Here is an 18,512-nt window from a genome sequence, read left to right on the forward strand (position 1 = left end):
AAATTCCAATGAAGTAGAGATTTGCCATCCTGTGGCTACTCTATTATCTATGCTGTCAACATTATGGTTAAGAACAGAAGGTCTGATTGGGCACAGTAGAACATGCCTGTTATCCAAGTTACTTGGGAGGCTGGGGCAGAAGGATCACAAGTTCAAAACCAGCCTTGGAAAATTAGTAAGATCCTGTCTCAAAATAAAAAACCATAAGGGCTGGGAGCTGGGCAGGTTGGAGCATGTCTGTAATCCCAGCAACTTGGGATACTGAGGAAGGAGGATCACAAGTTTGAGGTCAGTCTTAGCATCTTAGACCCTTGGCCACTTAGTGAATCCCTCTTTCAAAAAATAAAAAATAAAAATGGCTGGGAATGTAGCTTGGTGGTAAGCATCTGTGCTTTCAATCCTCAGGATCAAAAATAAGATGAAATAAAATAAAATATAAAGGGCTGGGAATGTAGCTTAGAGATAGAGTGCCCCTGGTTCAATCCCCAGTACTGCAACAAAACAAAACAAAACACAGGAAGTATGGGGCCAGTTTTGTTGTTCTAGCCAAAAAAACGTACTAGCTCTGTTAACTTTATTACTATTAACAGCTCTGTGCTTCAATTTCTTCAACTGAAACATCAGGGATGATAATGGTGATTACTTCATAGGATTGAGAAAACTGATTTTAGAAAGGTGCCTGGCAAATAGTTAAGTATCCAGCAAGTCACGACGACTATTTGTATCATTATACACATCCCAGAATTGCCCGAGGTTGCAGAAATAGCTAAATAGCAGAATAAACACTGGAATAAGGTCTTACCCCTAGTCAAATGTTTCTTTCATGAAACCAAAGCTGCTGTTTCCAAAAGCATAAGCCCTAGAACTAAATTAACGCATGCTGTTTATTGCATTTCAACGTTTTAAGAAATGCAGAAGCCGACAAAGGCAGTCTACTGTCGTGTTGCCCACTAAATTGCAACAAATAATCAAAACAAGTTTGATAATACCACTATCACTAGGTCAAAGGGTCACCGACGCAAACGAAATTTCAGGAAACAAAACAAAGCAAAAAAATTCTCTAGTCGCCCAAGGAAATTGTGGACCACGGAGACTTGGTTTCAGAGCTGACCCGGCTCGGCCGAGACTGCGCAGGAGGAGGGCGAAGCCAAATCTGCTCTTTGGACCCTCCCCCTCAAGTCTCGGGGCTCCAGACTGCGCCCGCCCGCCCCTCACCTCCGGCTCCGGGCGCTCCGAGGCCATCACACATCCCTCCCGCACCGGCCCGGGCCAAGGAGGATGTTCCACTCTTGACCCCTGACCTGTCTATCTCGTCACGAAAATGAAACCGGAAGTGGATGGGAAGGCCGAGTTCTGAGCTTTCTGATTGGTGGATGAAGCCCTCTCAGTCGCGCTAGCTGTCTGGGAAACCGGAAGAGGAAGTCGTTGCTGCAGCCGCCCCGCAGCAATGCAGGTGAGAACCCAGTTAGGCCTCCTGGCAGATAGCTAGCCCGGGATAACAGGACCGAGAGTGGCCTGGCTGATGAGAGTGAGGAGCTGGGGAGGCAGAACCTGCGGCTGTTATGGAAACACTGAACGGGAGATTGGGGGCGAGGCCAACTGGAAAGGGAGCGCAGAGGCCAGTGGGGATTGAGGCGGCTGACAGGAGGACAGTCTCGGCTCAGGCGAGAGGAAGGATGCAGCGCTAACCTCCTGAATGTTGGGAAGGATCAGGTTGTCATTTGGGAAAGCTGAGGATCAATCTAAGGAAAGACGGCTCAAGAAAGTGGTGGACTGACTCAGGCCCCAACTAGGCTGTTGGATGCAGACAAACAAGGGATCTGTAATTGGAGAGAAGCCCAAGGGCTGAAGGAATTGTCCGCGGAGGCCAAAAGCTAAACTATTTATAAAAATCTCAGGCTGTGGGTGGAACCCAAGGTCAAGCTCCTGTCGGGCACGTTCCTGAGTTTGCAAGACTGCTTTGCGTCATTCTTAACCAGCTTGTGCCCAGTAGTTGTTAAGGGTGAAGAAATGGAATAATATAAGAGCGTCCGACAATGGGAAGGAAATGCTTTACAGATTCCCAGAATTTAAAATTGTTTGTCTGGCTCTCAGAAACGTGCGAGTTTTCTTGTTTTTCATTTGTCATGAACTTACACCTGATAGTCTCTCAATAAATGCTCATGGGTCAACAGACTTGTGAAAGAGGCATGGGAATATTGGCAGAGATAAATGAGTGCACATTAACTCAACAAAGAGAAGGTCAAAACATCAAATGCTAAGGAGGCAGGGCCGAGAGAGTGCAGAGCTGGTTTTCAGAGAAAGCTTTGTGTATAGGCAGATGTCCCAGAAATTGTGTTGTTGACAAGAATAGCCAGGTTCACAAGGCAGATTCTAAGACAGAGGAATATGGTGTACATGTGCTGCAGAGGCACCCATAAGATAATGAACAGGCACTGGATCTGGTGAAATTTCTCAATGAGGAACAATAGGGTGTACCTAAAAAAAAAAAAAAAAATCATGAGAAGAACCATGCCTGGATTTGGGGTAATAAGAAAATCAGTTGGTAAGTAGGAGGAGTTGAGGTCAGGTGAACCGGTTGAAAGGTCTAAGGGTTGATGCTGTCTGTAACCCAGATGCCAAAGATAGAAAACAACTTGGCTTTTCAGCTTTATTCTGTATGTGTCACACTTTTGTGTCTCTCTGGGTAACCAACCTGTTCCTATTTGCAGCGAGAGGAGAAGCAGCTTGAGGCATCATTAGATGCACTGCTGAGTCAAGTGGCTGATCTGAAGAACTCACTGGGAAGTTTCATTTATAAGCTGGAAAACGAGTATGACCGGCTAACCTGGTAAGGGTTTCCAAGGCAAGCTGGGGAGGGCTGGATTTCCAGGGCAAGCTGGGGAGGGCTTACTGGGTGGGGGGGCCAGGCCTCTGATGGATAGGACATTTCTAATGATGTAACCATTTATCAGTTTGTAAACATCTTTTGATTTGGAAAGAGTTGGGTTGCCCAACATTGAAGTAAAGTTTGGCTTAGGGCCTCCATGATAAGGAAGTAGAGAAAAGCTCAGTTTCCCAAGCCAGGTTGTTTTTGATCCTTACACTTGGATTTTTTTTTTTTTTTTTTTTTTTTTTTCTGGTGAAGAGGCCCTTTTTGCTGGATCTCTTTCCACAGATGTGGCTTTTAGTCTTTTAGATCCAACCTACTCAGGAATAGTGGATCTTATTTCCAGGTTGGAAAGGAGAATTTTACCCAGTTTCTGAATTTTCAGTTGTAATACTATAGCTATGATTCCTATTTTGCCAGTGTTACTCACCCCTTTCAAACAATGAACTGCCTTTTTCTGTATCTGTGTCAGAAACTGAAAGTGCGTCCTTCTTTCCTAACCCCATCATTCCTGTTAGCCAATTTGGTTCTCATCTAGGCTAGTCATAGGGCTATGAGTCTTTTGAGCCTCTTAATTATTACATTACAGGGAAGGGTTGGAACATTCTATACTTTCTTATCACCACCAGGCCCTCTGTCCTGGACAGCTTTGCATTGCTATCTGGACAGTTGAACACTCTGAACAAGGTTTTGAAGCATGAGAAGACCCCACTGTTCCGTAACCAGGTCATTATTCCTCTGGTGTTGTCCCCAGATCGAGATGAAGATCTCATGGTAAGAAGAGAAAAAGTGTACAACTTGGGAAATTAAGTTCTTAGATGAAAGTCTAAGAATTTTTGATTGGTTATTCTAGAAGTTCTAAATGTGGGCTAATATGTGGCAGTGAGAAGGAAGGACTGCATTTTGGAGGCCTTGCTTTTTTTGTCCTGGAGGTGAGAAAGCTCCCAAATAGTGCTATTAAAAATCCAGATGCTTGGAAATGGAAGGAGACCCTCAGGGTTATACAGTGGAGGGGGTAGAGAGAGAGGAGGGGAGGGGAGGGGAGAGGTGGGGAGGGGGGATGGTGGAGGATGGGAAAGGCCGCGGAGCACAACAGACACTAGTATGGCAATATGTAAATCAATGGATGTGTAACTGATGTGATTCTGCAATCTGTGTATGGGGTGAAGGTGGGAGTTCATAACCAACTTGAATCAAAGTGAGGAATATGATATGTCAAGAAATTTGTAATGTTTTGAACAACCAACAATAAAAATTAAAAAAAAAAAAAATCCAGATGCTTATATCACCAAGACTTCTTCCAGTATCTGTCTTGCAAAAAAAAGTCCTTTTGTAACTTTGTCTATTCCAGTCTTTGATTAAAATGTGGCAAAGAGAGGAGTTTAATTTGCCCTTAAGTATGGTATAGATAGCCATGTGAGGAGACAGAAATCACAAGTAGAGGGAAAGAGACAGTGTTCTAAGAAGCTAGATATTGTGTTTCAAGTTGTTTTCCCTGAAAATGCACTGTTTGCCTATAGAAAGGAAATAAGGCTAGATCGAATTCTTGGAGTACATGGTAGGATCAATAAAATCTGTGTTACAGCGGCAGACTGAAGGACGGGTACCTGTTTTCAGCCATGAGGTGGTCCCTGACCATCTGAGAACCAAGCCTGATCCTGAGGTTGAAGAGCAGGAGAAACAACTGACAACAGACGCTGCCCGCATTGGTGCTGATGCAGCTCAGGTTGTACTAAGTCACTGCCCTGATGATTCCATCTCCATCCCTTGATGAGAAGCAAACATTACCACTCCTATGTAGTAGAGATACTCAATTATTGCACTAAACTGTCTCTGGAAGAAATTCTCCATAGTCGTTTCCTATTTATTTTAATCACTGCACCATTTGTATGTTACAGAAGCAGATCCAGAGCTTGAATAAAATGTGCTCAAACCTTCTGGAGAAAATCAGCAAAGAGGAGCGAGAATCAGAGAGTGGAGGTAAAGAAGTATTGGTGACAGAGGGAGACATGTATAATAAGATGACTGGAATAGCCATGGTGGTTTGGGTGGTAATAAAGTGAAGACACAGAATGAACTGCTTAGGAAAGGGTTTGCAACCATACTGCTAGCCTTTTGTGTTTAAGGCCAGCCCTGAAGCAGGTAGAAGAAATGGCAAAATGAAAAGGGAAAATTTGAGGATAGGTTGGAGGGTATTCTGACTTTTCCTCTGCACTGTGAGAGTCTAGATGATGCTGAAGTCAGAACTCCAAACCCTGGCAATCTGCAGGCCCTCCAGCTGCTAGGTTCAGACCTAGGACCAGATGTATACTTCATGGTCCTCCTTTTTCTTCAGGTCTCCGACCAAACAAGCAGACCTTTAACCCTGCAGACACCAATGCCTTGGTGGCAGCTGTTGCCTTTGGGAAGGGTCTGTCTAATTGGAGACCTTCAGGCAGCAGTGGTCCTGGCCAACCAGGCCAGCCAGGAGCTGGGACAATCCTTGCAGGAACCTCAGGATTACAGCAAGTACAAATGGCAGGAGCTCCAAGCCAGCAGCAGCCAATGCTCAGTGGAGTGCAAATGGCTCAAGCAGGTCAACCTGGTAAGGTGGCAAGGGTGGAAATGTAATTGACTTTGAACAGGGGAATAGAGATGATCAGGATTATCTAGGCTCCCAGCATCCCCAGACCTGGGGGTTTTCTCCTTTGCATAGTGACTCAGAAAACAGTTTTCAGCAGTAAAAATTCTCATCTGAAACTCTGAAGCAGGCATCAGAGAGTAAGGAACAACTTTGAGTAGGAGAAACTGCTCTCAATTTCTACCCCATCTCATACCTCTTTCTCAACTGTCCTGTCCCATTTACTCTGGAGATTAGGTTTGTGGTCAGTGTCTCTTTGTGGGTAGAAAAATCAGTGGTCAGCTAGCTGTGGAGTGCTGTCCTGTAACCCCAGTGATTTAGGAGGCTGAGGCAGGAGGATTGCTTAGGGCCTCACAGCAACTTAGTGAGGCCCTAAGAAACTTAGAGAGACCCTCCCTCAAAATAAAAAATAAAAAGGGCTAGGGATGTAGGTCAGTATGTAAGTGCCCCTGGGTTTAATCCCCAGTACCAAAGAAAAAAGAAAATCAGTGGTCAGACCTTACTTAATCAAGGTTATTTGGAAGATGCATCAGGAATTGACAAGGAGGCAGTTTCTTGTTCCTACTGGTATTATTTTCTTTGTATCCTGTCTCTCTTGCCTTCCTGCCTTCTCTTGTACTCACTTTTAGTAATTAAGAGAATAGTCTGGAAGAATTCAGATGCAAGCAGCAAGAAGAGTTATTTCTTACATGCTGTCTAGGAAAAAAGACAACAGAATCAAGAGAAAACATAGCCTTTCTTTCTTTCTTTCTTTTCTTTTTTTTTTTTTTTTTTTTTTTTGTGGTACTGGGGATTGAGCCGGGGGCACTCTACCACTGAGCTATATGCCCAGCTGTCTTTTTTTTTTCTTTGAGCTAGGGTTTTGTTAAATTGTTCAGGCTGGCCTGAAATTTGCAATCCTCCTGCCTCCTGAGTAGCTGGGATTACAGATACATACCACTGTACCTGGCAAGAATACAGTACTCTTTTACCTGTAACACTGAACAAGGATCACACAGGTTTATGTGTCTTTTCTAGGAGTAGATAAGCAGGACACCTCTCCCACTATTCTCCCAAATCACCCCTTTCCTCCTAGATACCTTCAGGGAGGGAGCTGGTGAAGAACCACACCTCTGATCTCTGCCAACCAGGGTCAGATGCCACAGGGGTTCTGCAATGATAAAGGAGATGGCAGGAGGGAACCTGAGAAACGACATTTCTGATTTATTGTGAAAGTCTTGCCTTGCTTCAGATGTCTTTCTTCGCATTCCTTTTAGGGAAAATGCCAAGTGGAATAAAAACCAACATCAAATCAGCTTCAATGCATCCCTACCAGCGGTGAGTGTGAACAGCAGCCTCTAGTACCAGGTGATCTTGCACAGTTGTACAGTCATATTACCTTTGCTCAAGGCTCACCTAGATGGGTGCAATAAACAGAACATGGGCTTTCAGCAACAGACAGAGCCCAGCTCCACTGGTGACTACTAGCTATATGACTTTGGGCAACAGACCTAAGTTTTCTGAACCTGTTTTCTCATTTGTAAATGGTGATGATACCTACCTCATAGGGTTGTTATGAGGATTAAAATGAGAAAATGACTGTAAAACATTTAGCACAGTATATGAAGTAATGGGTGCTCAATAAATGGTTGTTTTCATAGCTACTTCTTCACTCTGCCCTCCACAGTTCTTGATCCAGAACCCACCTGATGTGCTGCTATTCCATTGTCAATGGTGAGCTGATGAACCCAGAATCAAATAAGCCTGTGCTTATTTTGTGCTACTAGAAACAGTAACAGCCTGGATATCCTTTGAGGCATATTGGCTCTCAGGTGTCTCCACTCAGGTTCCACCCTGCTGTCCCTCTAAGGTTCAGATGAAGAGACTTCTGGGTGGGGACAAACCTTCTACCTACAGCTGTAATGAAACTTAGGCCTGTCCATCTCTGAAGGCAAGTTAAATTCTTATATGGGAAATACATAAAAATCCTCATCTTTTATCCCATCTTGTACACATGAAGGAGGATATCAAGGGGCCAGGCAAGACTGTGTGAGAAAGGGTTTCTCTGTAGCACATGTAAATCCCCTTCTTCCTCTTATTTTGGAGGAAGAGGTGATTGCCCTTCACACTGTCTTCAGGGTTTAGTTTGTATATAATTGTGCCTTGATCCTGCACGCTGGTCAGGATGGTTTTCCTCCATTAAATTAACTCTATGGTTTAGGTAAGAGCCAGATCAATAGTGGGAGCGGGCAGCCCAATAGCATTGCCTACTTTATAGAGTTGAAGAGCAGAGTGTGTTTGGACAACCAGCCTGTGCTGCCTTTCTCAGTACTCCTTTGTGAGCAAGCACAGAGATTGAATCAGCTGAAGTGGACCAAAGGATTTCTCTATGAAATAAAGGTATTTAAATTGATATTAACTAGCTCAGCAATTTATGAGAGCCAATATAGGGATCAGAGACAATTCCATTAGTGAGTGCTACAAGGCAATTCAAATTTTTTTTCTCTATAAAACATTAATCTTTAATTAGCTTTGCACTAGAAACCCTGAGACTTTCTTACTTCTCATCCTTCCAGCTGCCTTTCCTGTTCTGTCACACTGGTACTTTGGCCTTTGATTGGTACCAAACAGCACTCTGCCAGGCTGTGGCAGCAGAGGCCAGGACAAGTGGTCCTAGTTGTCACCTGTTGCTGTCCCAACAAGATGCGGAATGATGTCCATAAAGCTTAGTGACCACAATACACTGCAGTAGGGGAGTCCTGTCATCAGCTCTGAGGCAACACCAGACCTTTCCCCCATTTGAATAGTCTGGCCCATTAACCCAGTCATGTGTTGTTTATCTTCTCACCTTTTCCCTTCCCACTGGAAACATCAGAGCTAACTAGGATATTGGACAGAGCTCCAGCCATACTTCTATAAAACCCTTGGAGCAACTTTTGGTGACTTTCTCCTTTACTTCACCAGTGGTACAAACCCTATGTTTCTTTGTTGTCTCAGCCTGATACTGACTTCATTCACATAAAGCTATTAAAGTGGATTCTGTGTCCTCCAAGAACAAATATCCTCCTGTCCCAACAAAAATAAATGTACAACTTTACCTAAATCTTTTGCCCTTAAGCAAAGATTTTACTTCTTACTCTGGAGTGCTCATACCTAAGTATTAGTCATTCTGTGAGTACATGCTCTCTTTTCCACCCCACCCCCCGCCTGAGGTACATGCTTTCATTTCCACCTTCCACCTCTGGGTACACAAAGCTGTCACATCTCCCACTTGGGGGCCCATACAACCCAGAATCCAGAATGGAGAGAATGTATCTCTCCTAACAGTCCCTAAGGAGGGACTGTATATGGAGTTTCCTTTGAAGAAGAGAACATGATATGCTTACCTGCTCAGATTTAAGATTTGCAAAAGCTGACCGGTGGCCTACTCTGGTAGTTTCTCTGTTTCTTACTGTCCTGTTTTGCTCAGGGATTGTACTTTCTCCTACCCTTGGGGCCCAGGGAGAAAGGGATTAGGCCTTGTTTCCCAGGTTGTTTCTGGGATGGAGAAAGAAGCAACAGCTGTGAAACCTCAAGTACCACAGCACAGTTCATCCCACAAAAGATGGAGGCTTATTGAATTAATGTCAGCCTAATGCCCATTGCTTAGAACCTCTCCAGTTCTACCTTGAGGCTGGGATTCGGTCATTGCTGAATCTCCTTTTCTTCATTGCCCAGGTTGCAGTGTTCTCTTCCCCTCCCTGTATGTATTGCTTCTCTACTTAGCTGGCTTACCTTACTCAGCCATGAGCTTTTTTGGGAAACGGCTAAGATAGGTTGTAGCCAAGTACTCCTTCCCACTCCATAATGGGTCCCACCATTGGGCCTGAGCTGGAAGGGATGTTATAGCCCACCTCCTGTCATGCTGCTGGAGAAAAGAAGCTGAACTCTGCAGGAATGCCCCAGTGCAAGGCTGGGCCCCTTTCCTACCCCCTTTCCACCTCCCCCAAGCAGCTGGAAACAACCTCTCCCTTTGTCTGAGTTTCTTGTACAGAATAATCCTCCTTATGGACAATGTATTCTCTGTGTCCCATGGACACAGGAGCCGTGTGAGCTGATCCCAGCACCAGGCAGGACGGAGGCTGAATCCTTCCAAACGCCCACCCTGGGTCAGCTCCTAGAGGAACTACTAAAGGGTGAATATTTTCTTCTGTCTGCCTCAGATTTGGGGGGATAGCCTATTGCAGTTTAGCATTGGCCAGGACCAGAGTTTTCCTTTTTTGCTCAGCCTTGAGAGTCCACAGTCCTAATTTAAGGATGTTTGATGTGGTTTTTGCCTGAAAGTCTCAAATGCATAGGGGCACGGGGCTTGGTGGTGCACTCTTGTAATCTCAGCGACTTGAGAGGCTGAGGCAGGAGGATCCCAAGTTCGAGGCCAGCCTCAGCAACTTAGTGAGACCCTATTTTAAAAAATTAAAAAAGGGCTGGGGATGTGGCTCAGTAGTTAAATACATCTGGGTTCAATCCTATTACCAAAAAAAAAAAAAAAAAAAAAAAGAATAGCTAGCACTTGGAAAGGGTTTGCAGACAGCACTTTCTGATTAGAACAGAAGGCAAACTCTATCACCGATCAGGACCATGGTGCTTTATCACTTTGACATGTCCCTCAGGACAGACTTTCTCTCTTGTTCTTGAGCTCCCATGTATCACTGAGGCAGATCATGGGTTCTTTATGTGGTCTCTTGATAAGTTATATACTCTCAGGATATCAGCTACCATTTGCACATGGCAACTTCCCTGGGCACAGCATGGAAAAAGCTTCTGAATTCCTGGAACTTAATTTTCTTGCCTGAGTGATCCCAGAGATCTTTCTAGCTTATCAGGCTCTGACAGTAATTCTCAAGCCTCTGGTCCCCAGGAATATTTTTGTTTTCTTCACTGTAGGACCATGATACTTGATAGGCCACTGTTTTCCTAAATTACCCCTAAGTCTCTCAGACTGCTATAAACTGCTCCAAAGTTCCCTCTCTGTTGCCTACAACTTTATATATCAGCATCCTTCTAGATAATTTTCTTGGCCCTGTTTTCTAGCTTTCATATCATTCTCTGGTGAAGATCCATCAAAGAGGTGGTTAAGTTACCGAAGAGGTACAGGTATGACAGTGGTCACCTTCCCACTCTGACATCTCTCTTTTCTCTGGGAAAGAGATTTGTAAAGAGAGACTCCTTTGGTATAGGCAAGAAATTTTACTTTTTAATGACAGTAACCTTCTTTACTAGATGAAATATAAAATTTTCTGGGCCTTTTCCTCCTCTCTCTGCTACTATACGGCCTTTTCTCACTCTCACCCTAATTTCCTAGTTTGTGCTCCATTTGATTCTTCATCGTGTTTGCCCACACCCCACATGTAGACCATCCTTTGTTCTTTTTGCTAATTTTCCTGGGCAAAACCTATTGTCATGGACCTAGTTAATGTTGTTTTAGTTAGTGTCTCTTCCATATTAAAAATCCTTCTTGACCCTGTATAGTCTCTCATTAGCTCACTCACAGGCATGCTCTTGAAAAAAAGAGCCTATAACAACCACCATCTCTTCTACCTCCCTATGTTTCAGCCCCTGTAGTTGGGCTTCTGCTTCCACCATTTTTCTGAAACAATATCAAAGACTGTTGTTGATCTAATGGCTAAATAATGAGTTTTCCCCAATTCTTATATTAATATCTCCATTGCATTTAACAATGCTAACCATTTCCTTTACGTCTCTCTCTCCCTATTTGGCTTGTATGGCATGCGTTGTCCTTGTTCTTCCACCTCTTTGTACATTCCTCCTCTGCAGTTTTTGGACTTCTATACTTCTGCTTGCTTCTTGAATGTGGCCATTCTCTGGAACTCATTCTCAATCTTCTTTTCTTCTTATGTTACCCACTTTCTCTGTGACCACCATTTTTATGTGCATAAGTCAAACTAAGTTTTACTTTTAGTCCAAACCTCTTTGCTTAGCTGCAGATTCTAGTTGGGCATCTCTACTCACATGATCCCCAGGTACCTCAGGTTATAGATGTCTAAATCCAGTCATCTTTTCCTCTGTATCTGTTTCTCTTCTAGTTTTTCTGGGTGTTACCTAAGCCAGGAATATGGAAGCCATTCTAAACTATTCTCCTTCCATGTTCCCAGCTAGTCCCCCTTTATAGCAAATCAGATACCAAATCCTATCAAATTCTCTCTTCAATATCCATCCATCCTGTCCCTCTGAGTCTCTCCATAAAATTATTATTCAGACTCCCTATCTCCAGATCTTTCTAAACAAATCTCATCCCATACTCCCTTGATTAAAATCCTTTTGATAGTTCAGTCCCTCCGTTTCTCAAACTGGAGTCCACATAACCTGGCAGATTCATAGGCATACTGAAAGTCACAGGATGAAATTATCCTAAAATTTTCATTTGAGGGTAAATAATTTAAAGTGGAATGGAAATTTAGCATGCATGCACTAGTAAGAGAAAATAGATGTCAAAGAATTCCTGCTAGTCTGAAGGGCTTCAAGCTAAGATACCACATTCCCTGGGGATTTTTTTTTTTTTTGAGTCAGGGACATAACATTCACTTCAATGGAAAAGTTTTAAAAGTAACTCACATTTCCTGGAAAGGCAAGTAAGATTCTGTGATCTAACCCCCTGCCTCCTCCTGACTTATCCTCTACATTGTCTTGCTCTCCACTTAATTCCAAAAACCATATAAACTGCTTACAGTTTCCTGAATGTAATAAGCTCTTTCAAATCTCTATTCCTTTATCCACACTGTTCCTCTGCTTTGCTCTATTGTTCTGTCTGACTAATACCCAATTATCTTTCACAACTCATCTCACAAGTCACCCCCCAGTGAAGCTTTCCACCGTCCCAGTCTGTTCACAACTCAACACCACTCTCACCAGGAAAGGTCAGTTACATCCTGTTTTATGCTCCTCTTTTGTACCCTGTACACTGCATATTCTGGCTCCTGCTGCACTTTATTGTCCCTCAAGTTTAAGCACACTGAACTGTTAGAGTTTGAATCAGTTCTCCCACCTGAGAACTGACTGATCTTTGGCAAGATAATGTGTGTGTCTGGTATACTATAGCATCTGGCCCATCATAAACAGTAACAGTGTTAGTGCCATTACAATTATTTCTGTTATGATTTGACTTCAGAGAGGTAGTCTAAAATAACATTTTGGTTGAAAGAGCAGGTTCTAGTGCTAGAATTGCCTGGGTTCATGTCTTACCCCAGCCACTTACTAACTGTAACCTTGGGCAAGTTAATTTATCTATGACTCTTATTTTCTTATTTCTGTGAATAATAATAATAGTGGCTATTTCATGGGGTTGCTGCAAGGTTTAAGTGAGTTAAATGCTTAGAATGGTGCCTGGGAGTAGGACGAATTCAGTATACATTAGCTGTCCCCAGGATAGCAGCTAGAAATTTGCTCTCAGTAATTGTTGCTTGAATAAATGATTGACCAATCCCTCTAAGAGGTTGTAACCTCTCCCTCTACACTCCCTGTGCTGATGCTTCAGGAACTGTCCTCAGGAGACACCTTTTGTGCAGAATTCATTCCCTATGATAACTCCCTAGCAACTAGTGCAGAAGGGATAGGAGGATATTTTTATATTGGATTGCCTGACATGATGAATCAATTTTTAATCTAATTTCTCCCACTTATTTGTTGTCTGTGTTTTTCTCTTAAGTCCCAGTTTGGTATTAAATTGTGTTATTTCAGTTTGAGCACAAATTACAAGCTCCCTCACCATTTTTCATCATTTCTGAATAGTATTTCCTCGCTGTTCAAACCAGTTAAAGGCTCATTCCAGTCCTCCTATATTCTCTCCCAGAGGGACTCTTCATCACTCACAGTTTCTCTCTCTGCAGTTGTGATGAGTCCCTGCCTCCCTTGTCTGGGCTTTCCAGTTGGGGCTCAAGTCTTCCTGATTGGCCATGTGTAATTCACTGGATCAGAACCAGAGCTCCATGCTTGCTTCTCTTCCCCTCAAACTCATCACCAGTCCTTCAGACTGTATTTTATGGCATCTTCCACCATTCTTTTTTAAAAAATATTTTTAGTTGTACATGGACACAATACCTTTATCCCTGAGCTACAACCCCAGCCCCTTCTACCATTCTTACTACTTTGCTTTTAAGTGCTATCTGTTACAGTCATAAGAAAATAAATATCCACAGGCCATATGCTGCCTCACCCCTCCGTGACTTGACATGTTCTACCCACTTGGAATGTCTGCCTTCTCTTTCCTGCTTCTACCTGGTGGAAAATTCATCCTTCCAGTTCAAGTGTCACCTGCTCCTGTAAAATCTTCATAACCTCTTCCCTGTATACTTGATCATTCTTCAACTACCTCTCCTGTACCTCTACCCACTTCTTTATAGCACTCAAAATTCTATGGTAATTTATTTTTTATAAGTTCAAATCCTGGCCTGGATACTTACCCACATATGACCTTAGGCAAGTTGCTTTACTTCCAAGAACCTTAGTTGCCACCTCTGTAAAATAGGATTATAGTACTGACCTCAAAAGTATGGAGCATATTTCAAATAAAATTCAAACCTATAAGTACTCTTAATTTTCTATAGGATTAAGTCCAAGCTTCTCAGAAGGGCATACAAGAGCCTTCCAGCAAACTGTCAGTGCTATTACCCTATTCTCTCTCCTGAGAAATCACTTTTGTCTGGTGATATATTGGACTGTTCTGATTGTGACACATTACAATTAAATTAGTTTAACCAAAAAAAAAAATAAATAAAGATCCAATCATATTTGGGTTATGCAAATGATTTCAGATGGGCTCAGGGGCTCAAATGTCTGAGCTCTGTCTCTGTATTTTTCCATTCCACATCATTATATCTCATCTCATGGAAAAACTTTGGGTTTGCCAGGGTTAAATGCCATTTAGATTGGATTAATGGGGGCATGGGGAAGGACACCAGGATTAATGAACTAGAGGAGTCTAGGAGGAAAACCTTAAATGAAAGCGGAGATGGGAGAGTGAATTCAGCCTTCACAGTATGCTTTGTATGTTTTCATCTATACAGAGAATCCTGAGATTTCTATTTTTTCTCCTGTCCCTTCCTTTCTCCTGAATTTAAAATTACTGTTTCTGTTGTCTGCTAAAATGCACCATCTCACCTCAAACTCAGGATAACCCAGATTGCTTTCTTTTTCTCCATTTGCTCCATGTGAGTTATCCAACTTGCCAGTCTTGTTTAGTTTGGGATCCTCTCTCTGCTCTTCCCCCACTTTCCACCGTTGGTCTAGGTCAGGCCTTATTGTGTCAGGGTAGTTCCGCTGTGGGGATCCCCAGCTGGTCTCTTGATGATAAACCTACTGTCACCAGGTTTGTCTTTCAAAACCTAACCAGGATCATATCAGCCTCCTACTCAATCTTCAGGGACATTCCCTGTACAAATTAAATTCTTCACTTTTTATCCAAAACACTTCATGATTTCAACCTACCTTTAACCTTCTATCATAGGGAGGCCTTTCATTCACTGCATCTTTTAGACACACTGAGTCCCCTTCCGTTATACTGTGCCTGTCCTTGCTTTCCTGAGTTGGTTTCTTTGTCCCTGTATTTTCCTCAGCCAGAAATACCTGTGTTGCTTCCACCTTGCTTGCTATGTGATCTTGAGCAAACCCCTCAACCTCTCTGATTCTATTATTCTGCTAAGAGGCAATAATTGCATTGACCTTACAGGAATCAATCACAAGAGCATATGGAAAGCAGTTGGATGCATGATTTTCAGAGAATGTACTCTTGGCCCTTCTCACACATATTCTGGGTCTTTCTAGCTCCTTCATCCTGATAACCTGCCTTGGTTGTTTCCTAACAAAAAGCCTCCCTCTTTTCTCTCCAGAGCTTTTCCTGCAAGTTTTGTCTCATTCCATCCCTCTTCCTGAGTTTCTTCAGTTCAAGGAACACGAAATGATATCTACAATGTGTGGCACTGGCTGTCCACTGATGGATCAGACCTTTCCCTGACTTTTTAGGGGTCCAGGCATGCCTTCAAATACCAAATGATGAGTGTTACATGAAGTCTCTCCCTTCTGGCCAGATGTCTTTCCAGACCCAGTCCCTTCAGCCAAGATCTCAGGCAGAGGACGCCAGTTAGCTGACTGAGGCCCAGGGATGCACAGAATAATTAACTGGTGAACCCTTTGCCCTCAACTTTGCTCCCTGTCCTCATGGGCTTACCCTCCCCTCAGCTTCTCTGTGTGGGTACTATGTAGGAAATGCTCCTTGTCTTTTACAGGATGGGGATGGGAGAAGTTTGAATGCCAACCAGAGGCTGCATTCATTCCCACCTGGACTTCTATGGCCCTCACCAAAAACCCTTAGGTCCTGTTGTTCTTAGCCGACTGCCTGTGAGTCCCATTTACTATTCCTTCCACTGTTCCACCCACTCACTCATGAACATGTAGGAATTTTTTTTTTCCATTTCTTCCTGTCATTTCTACTTCTCTGACCCTTTTAATTTTTGTGCTAATACAGAGCCTCAAACAATCATGGGAGCAGAGTTGATAGAGTTCATACAGGCTGGACCCTTGGAGAAACTCCACTGGTTTACCTTCTGGGAAAAGAAAACAGAAGGGCCCCTTCAAGAGAAGTGAATGGAGAGTGAGTCACACAGGGTGGAACTTTGAAGTCATCACTTCACTTCCCATGAGTCAGGAAGACTCTAGGAAGGATGTGGAATTTTAGTTGTTGGACTGAGTATTCTTTCCCCATACCGTGGGCCTTCATCCTTATCAAACCTGTGGATTCAGTTTCCCTAGTTCATTAGCCCACTGTGGTTTGGTTTTCCTTGTATCCAGGTAGAAGAAAGCATGGCCTTGAACCTAGTTTTCCTGCAGATTCCAAAGAGTCCCATTTCTGCTGTCCTGCCTCCCATTTCCTGAGCTGGGTTGGGGAGCATCCTCTTCACAGTCTCCCATCTAGAGGGGCCAGTATCTCTGCCCAGTGCTTGCCATCAGCTGTACCAGACTTTTACCATTTTTCAGAAACTCCTCATCCTATAATCCTGTTCAGCGAATGCCTCACCTTCTGACAAAAGAGAAAATAGACTTCTTCAAATAAAAACTCCCTCAGTCTCCTTCCAACCCACTGACAGACACTCTTCTCTTCCACATATTTTAGTCTGCAAGGTATTCTTAGCCAAAGACCAATCCCGCCACATGTGTTGGAGTTCAGTGCCTTGTTCCACACAGCATATAAACATGCTCCAGCCTCTTCCTATTGGTTAGGATCAATCTGGGGTTGAGAACCACATGCTGATATTTTAAAAGTTTCCCAGCTGTTGCTGAAAATATAAACAATAAAATCCAAATGTCTTACCAGGGCTACAAGGCTCTTCATAAACTAACTCCTGCCTACATTTCCTACCTTTACCAATGCACTCTGAGCTGGAGTGCTACCAAACTACTTACAGAGTTGCCCAAACCTGCTATATTTTTTGCTTCTGTGTGTGTGTGTCCCTCTGCTTGGAAAGCCTTTCCCTGCCATCTAGAAAGTGCTCTAATGTTCAACTTTAGTGTCATTTCTTGGAAGTCTTCGAAAGTAACCTTCATGCTGTGTGAAGGCGGCCCCCCCCTTCCCCAATGCTTTCATAACCTTCTGGGTTTATCTCTTCAGCTGAAACTTACCACATACTACTCTAGTTGTTCATGGATATGCTCATCTTCCCCATGGTGAGTGTTTGTAGGAACTACAGAGCCATGGAAATGCCACTTGGTAGACTTGAGTCTATATTAGATATTGGAAGATGCTTTCTCTCAGGAGCAGGACAAGGCTGAATAAAGTGTCTTTGAGTACATTCATTCATGTAGGCACTCAACATTTACTGAGGACTTGCCATGGTCATTTACCAATGTAATCCAGGTGAATAAATCTATAGATGAAGAAGTATCCTGTCACTATTTTGTCTGGCCTCTGGAACAGTCTCATCATCTATAATAGTCTGCTTTGTGTATCTCTAGTGGACTCTCATGACTGACACTTAAAACCCCTCAGTAGCTTTCTCAGAACAGTTCTTTGCACACAGTAAGTGTTTAGGAAATATTTTAAATGAATGCTCACAAATCCATATACAAATATGTACCTTCTTCATATATGGGCTTCTTCCTCACTTTGCCAGTTAAATGTTGAGACAGAAACAATGCTACGTATTTCACATGGTTTATCTCCTTTTATCTGCACAATAATTCTATGAAATAAGTGTTGTTATGGTTCCCATTTTATTGAGGTTTCAAAATTTACCTAAGGTCATATAAGTACCAATTGAAACATTAAAACTCAGGACTTTGGAGTCAGGTGTGACCTCAAAGCCACTAGAATATATCTGGAAGACATTAGGACTTCAATAAATATTTATTGGCTCCATGAATACTGCTTTCAAGTGGAGGGGAGTGGAAAGGTTTTTGAATTATTTCCCTTTCTACTTGATTCTGGGTCCCTTGGTCTCTTTCCTTTTTCACATTGTCCCATTCACTCTAACATCCACTCAGAAAACATTATAAAGGTTCAGCTGAGTGGGTCAGATGATAGATTGTATTGATACTTGAGATGACTCAAGTATTGCCCCTGTTGAGAGGAGCTTGTAGTTGGGGTTGAAAATTACATTAGAGTAAAATCATGGGAGGAAGAGAGAGTGACTTACTGGCTGGGAGACTGGACTGTGCTTTTGTGCTGAGCCAGTGGGTAAGGCTTGAGGGTAAGGGAGTATGAAAGACATCTTGGGGGATGGTAAAGCACTGGTATGACTCAGGAGGGTGACAGAGGTAGAATAAGAAGACTAGGTAGGGACTAGATCAGGTTGAACCCTAGCATACAATGCTAAGGAGTATGAGTTCTTTGAATACTTGGATTCTTTTGCCATTTTCTTAAAAGTGCAGGTACTAATGGGTTGGGTTAGATCTGTACTTTAGCTTTTACTTCTTATCTAAAGTCTAGGATGAAAATTCCATGTGGCTACATCCCATCATTTATGAACATAGTATTCCTCCCAGCTACCATCTTTCCTG

General features: G+C 43.0%; 2 protein-coding genes across 6 annotated transcripts in view; one reads left to right on the top strand and one right to left on the bottom strand.

Annotated features, from left to right (window-relative positions):
- Nucleotides 1-1,304, bottom strand: part of Szt2 (SZT2 subunit of KICSTOR complex) — a 50,919-nt gene extending 49,615 nt beyond the window's left edge. Inside the window, exon 1 of the mRNA XM_046418865.2 lies at nucleotides 1,216-1,304. Within this exon, the coding sequence (XP_046274821.1) occupies nucleotides 1,216-1,242 (27 nt within the window). The 5' untranslated portion in view covers nucleotides 1,243-1,304. The remainder of the gene's footprint in view (nucleotides 1-1,215) is intronic.
- Nucleotides 1,305-1,349: 45 nt separating this feature from the next.
- On the top strand, nucleotides 1,350-17,397 carry Med8 (mediator complex subunit 8). Of its 5 annotated transcripts, none has more exons than XM_046468678.2 (9): nucleotides 1,350-1,453; nucleotides 2,712-2,830; nucleotides 3,499-3,643; nucleotides 4,455-4,595; nucleotides 4,768-4,849; nucleotides 5,205-5,453; nucleotides 6,746-6,806; nucleotides 7,156-7,202; nucleotides 15,985-17,397. In XM_046468678.2, the coding sequence occupies exons 1-8, from the start codon at nucleotides 1,448-1,450 to the stop codon at nucleotides 7,160-7,162; spliced, it is 810 nt and encodes a 269-aa protein (XP_046324634.1). In that variant the 5' UTR covers nucleotides 1,350-1,447; the 3' UTR covers nucleotides 7,163-7,202; nucleotides 15,985-17,397. The 5 variants fall into 5 exon arrangements, with proteins under 5 accessions (XP_046324634.1, XP_046324633.1, XP_046324631.1 ...); XM_046468677.1 differs by lacking the exon at nucleotides 15,985-17,397 and adding an exon at nucleotides 7,747-8,571; XM_046468675.1 differs by lacking the exon at nucleotides 15,985-17,397 and adding an exon at nucleotides 8,045-8,571.
- The last annotated feature ends 1,115 nt before the right edge of the window (nucleotides 17,398-18,512 follow it).

This window comes from Marmota monax, unplaced genomic scaffold (genome assembly GCF_021218885.2).
Source record: "Marmota monax isolate L192 unplaced genomic scaffold, Marmota_monax_Labrador192_F-V1.1 WCK01_AAM20220418_F8-fsc00008, whole genome shotgun sequence".
NCBI classification, from domain to species: domain Eukaryota; kingdom Metazoa; phylum Chordata; class Mammalia; order Rodentia; family Sciuridae; genus Marmota; species Marmota monax.

Bases quoted from the DNA above. Each gene is read 5' to 3' on its own strand.
- Med8 (XM_046468678.2), top strand. The intron at 4,596-4,767 runs GTTGTACTAAGT...TGTATGTTACAG, and splicing joins TTGGTGCTGATGCAGCTCAG to AAGCAGATCCAGAGCTTGAA. The intron at 5,454-6,745 runs GTAAGGTGGCAA...CATTCCTTTTAG, and splicing joins GGCTCAAGCAGGTCAACCTG to GGAAAATGCCAAGTGGAATA.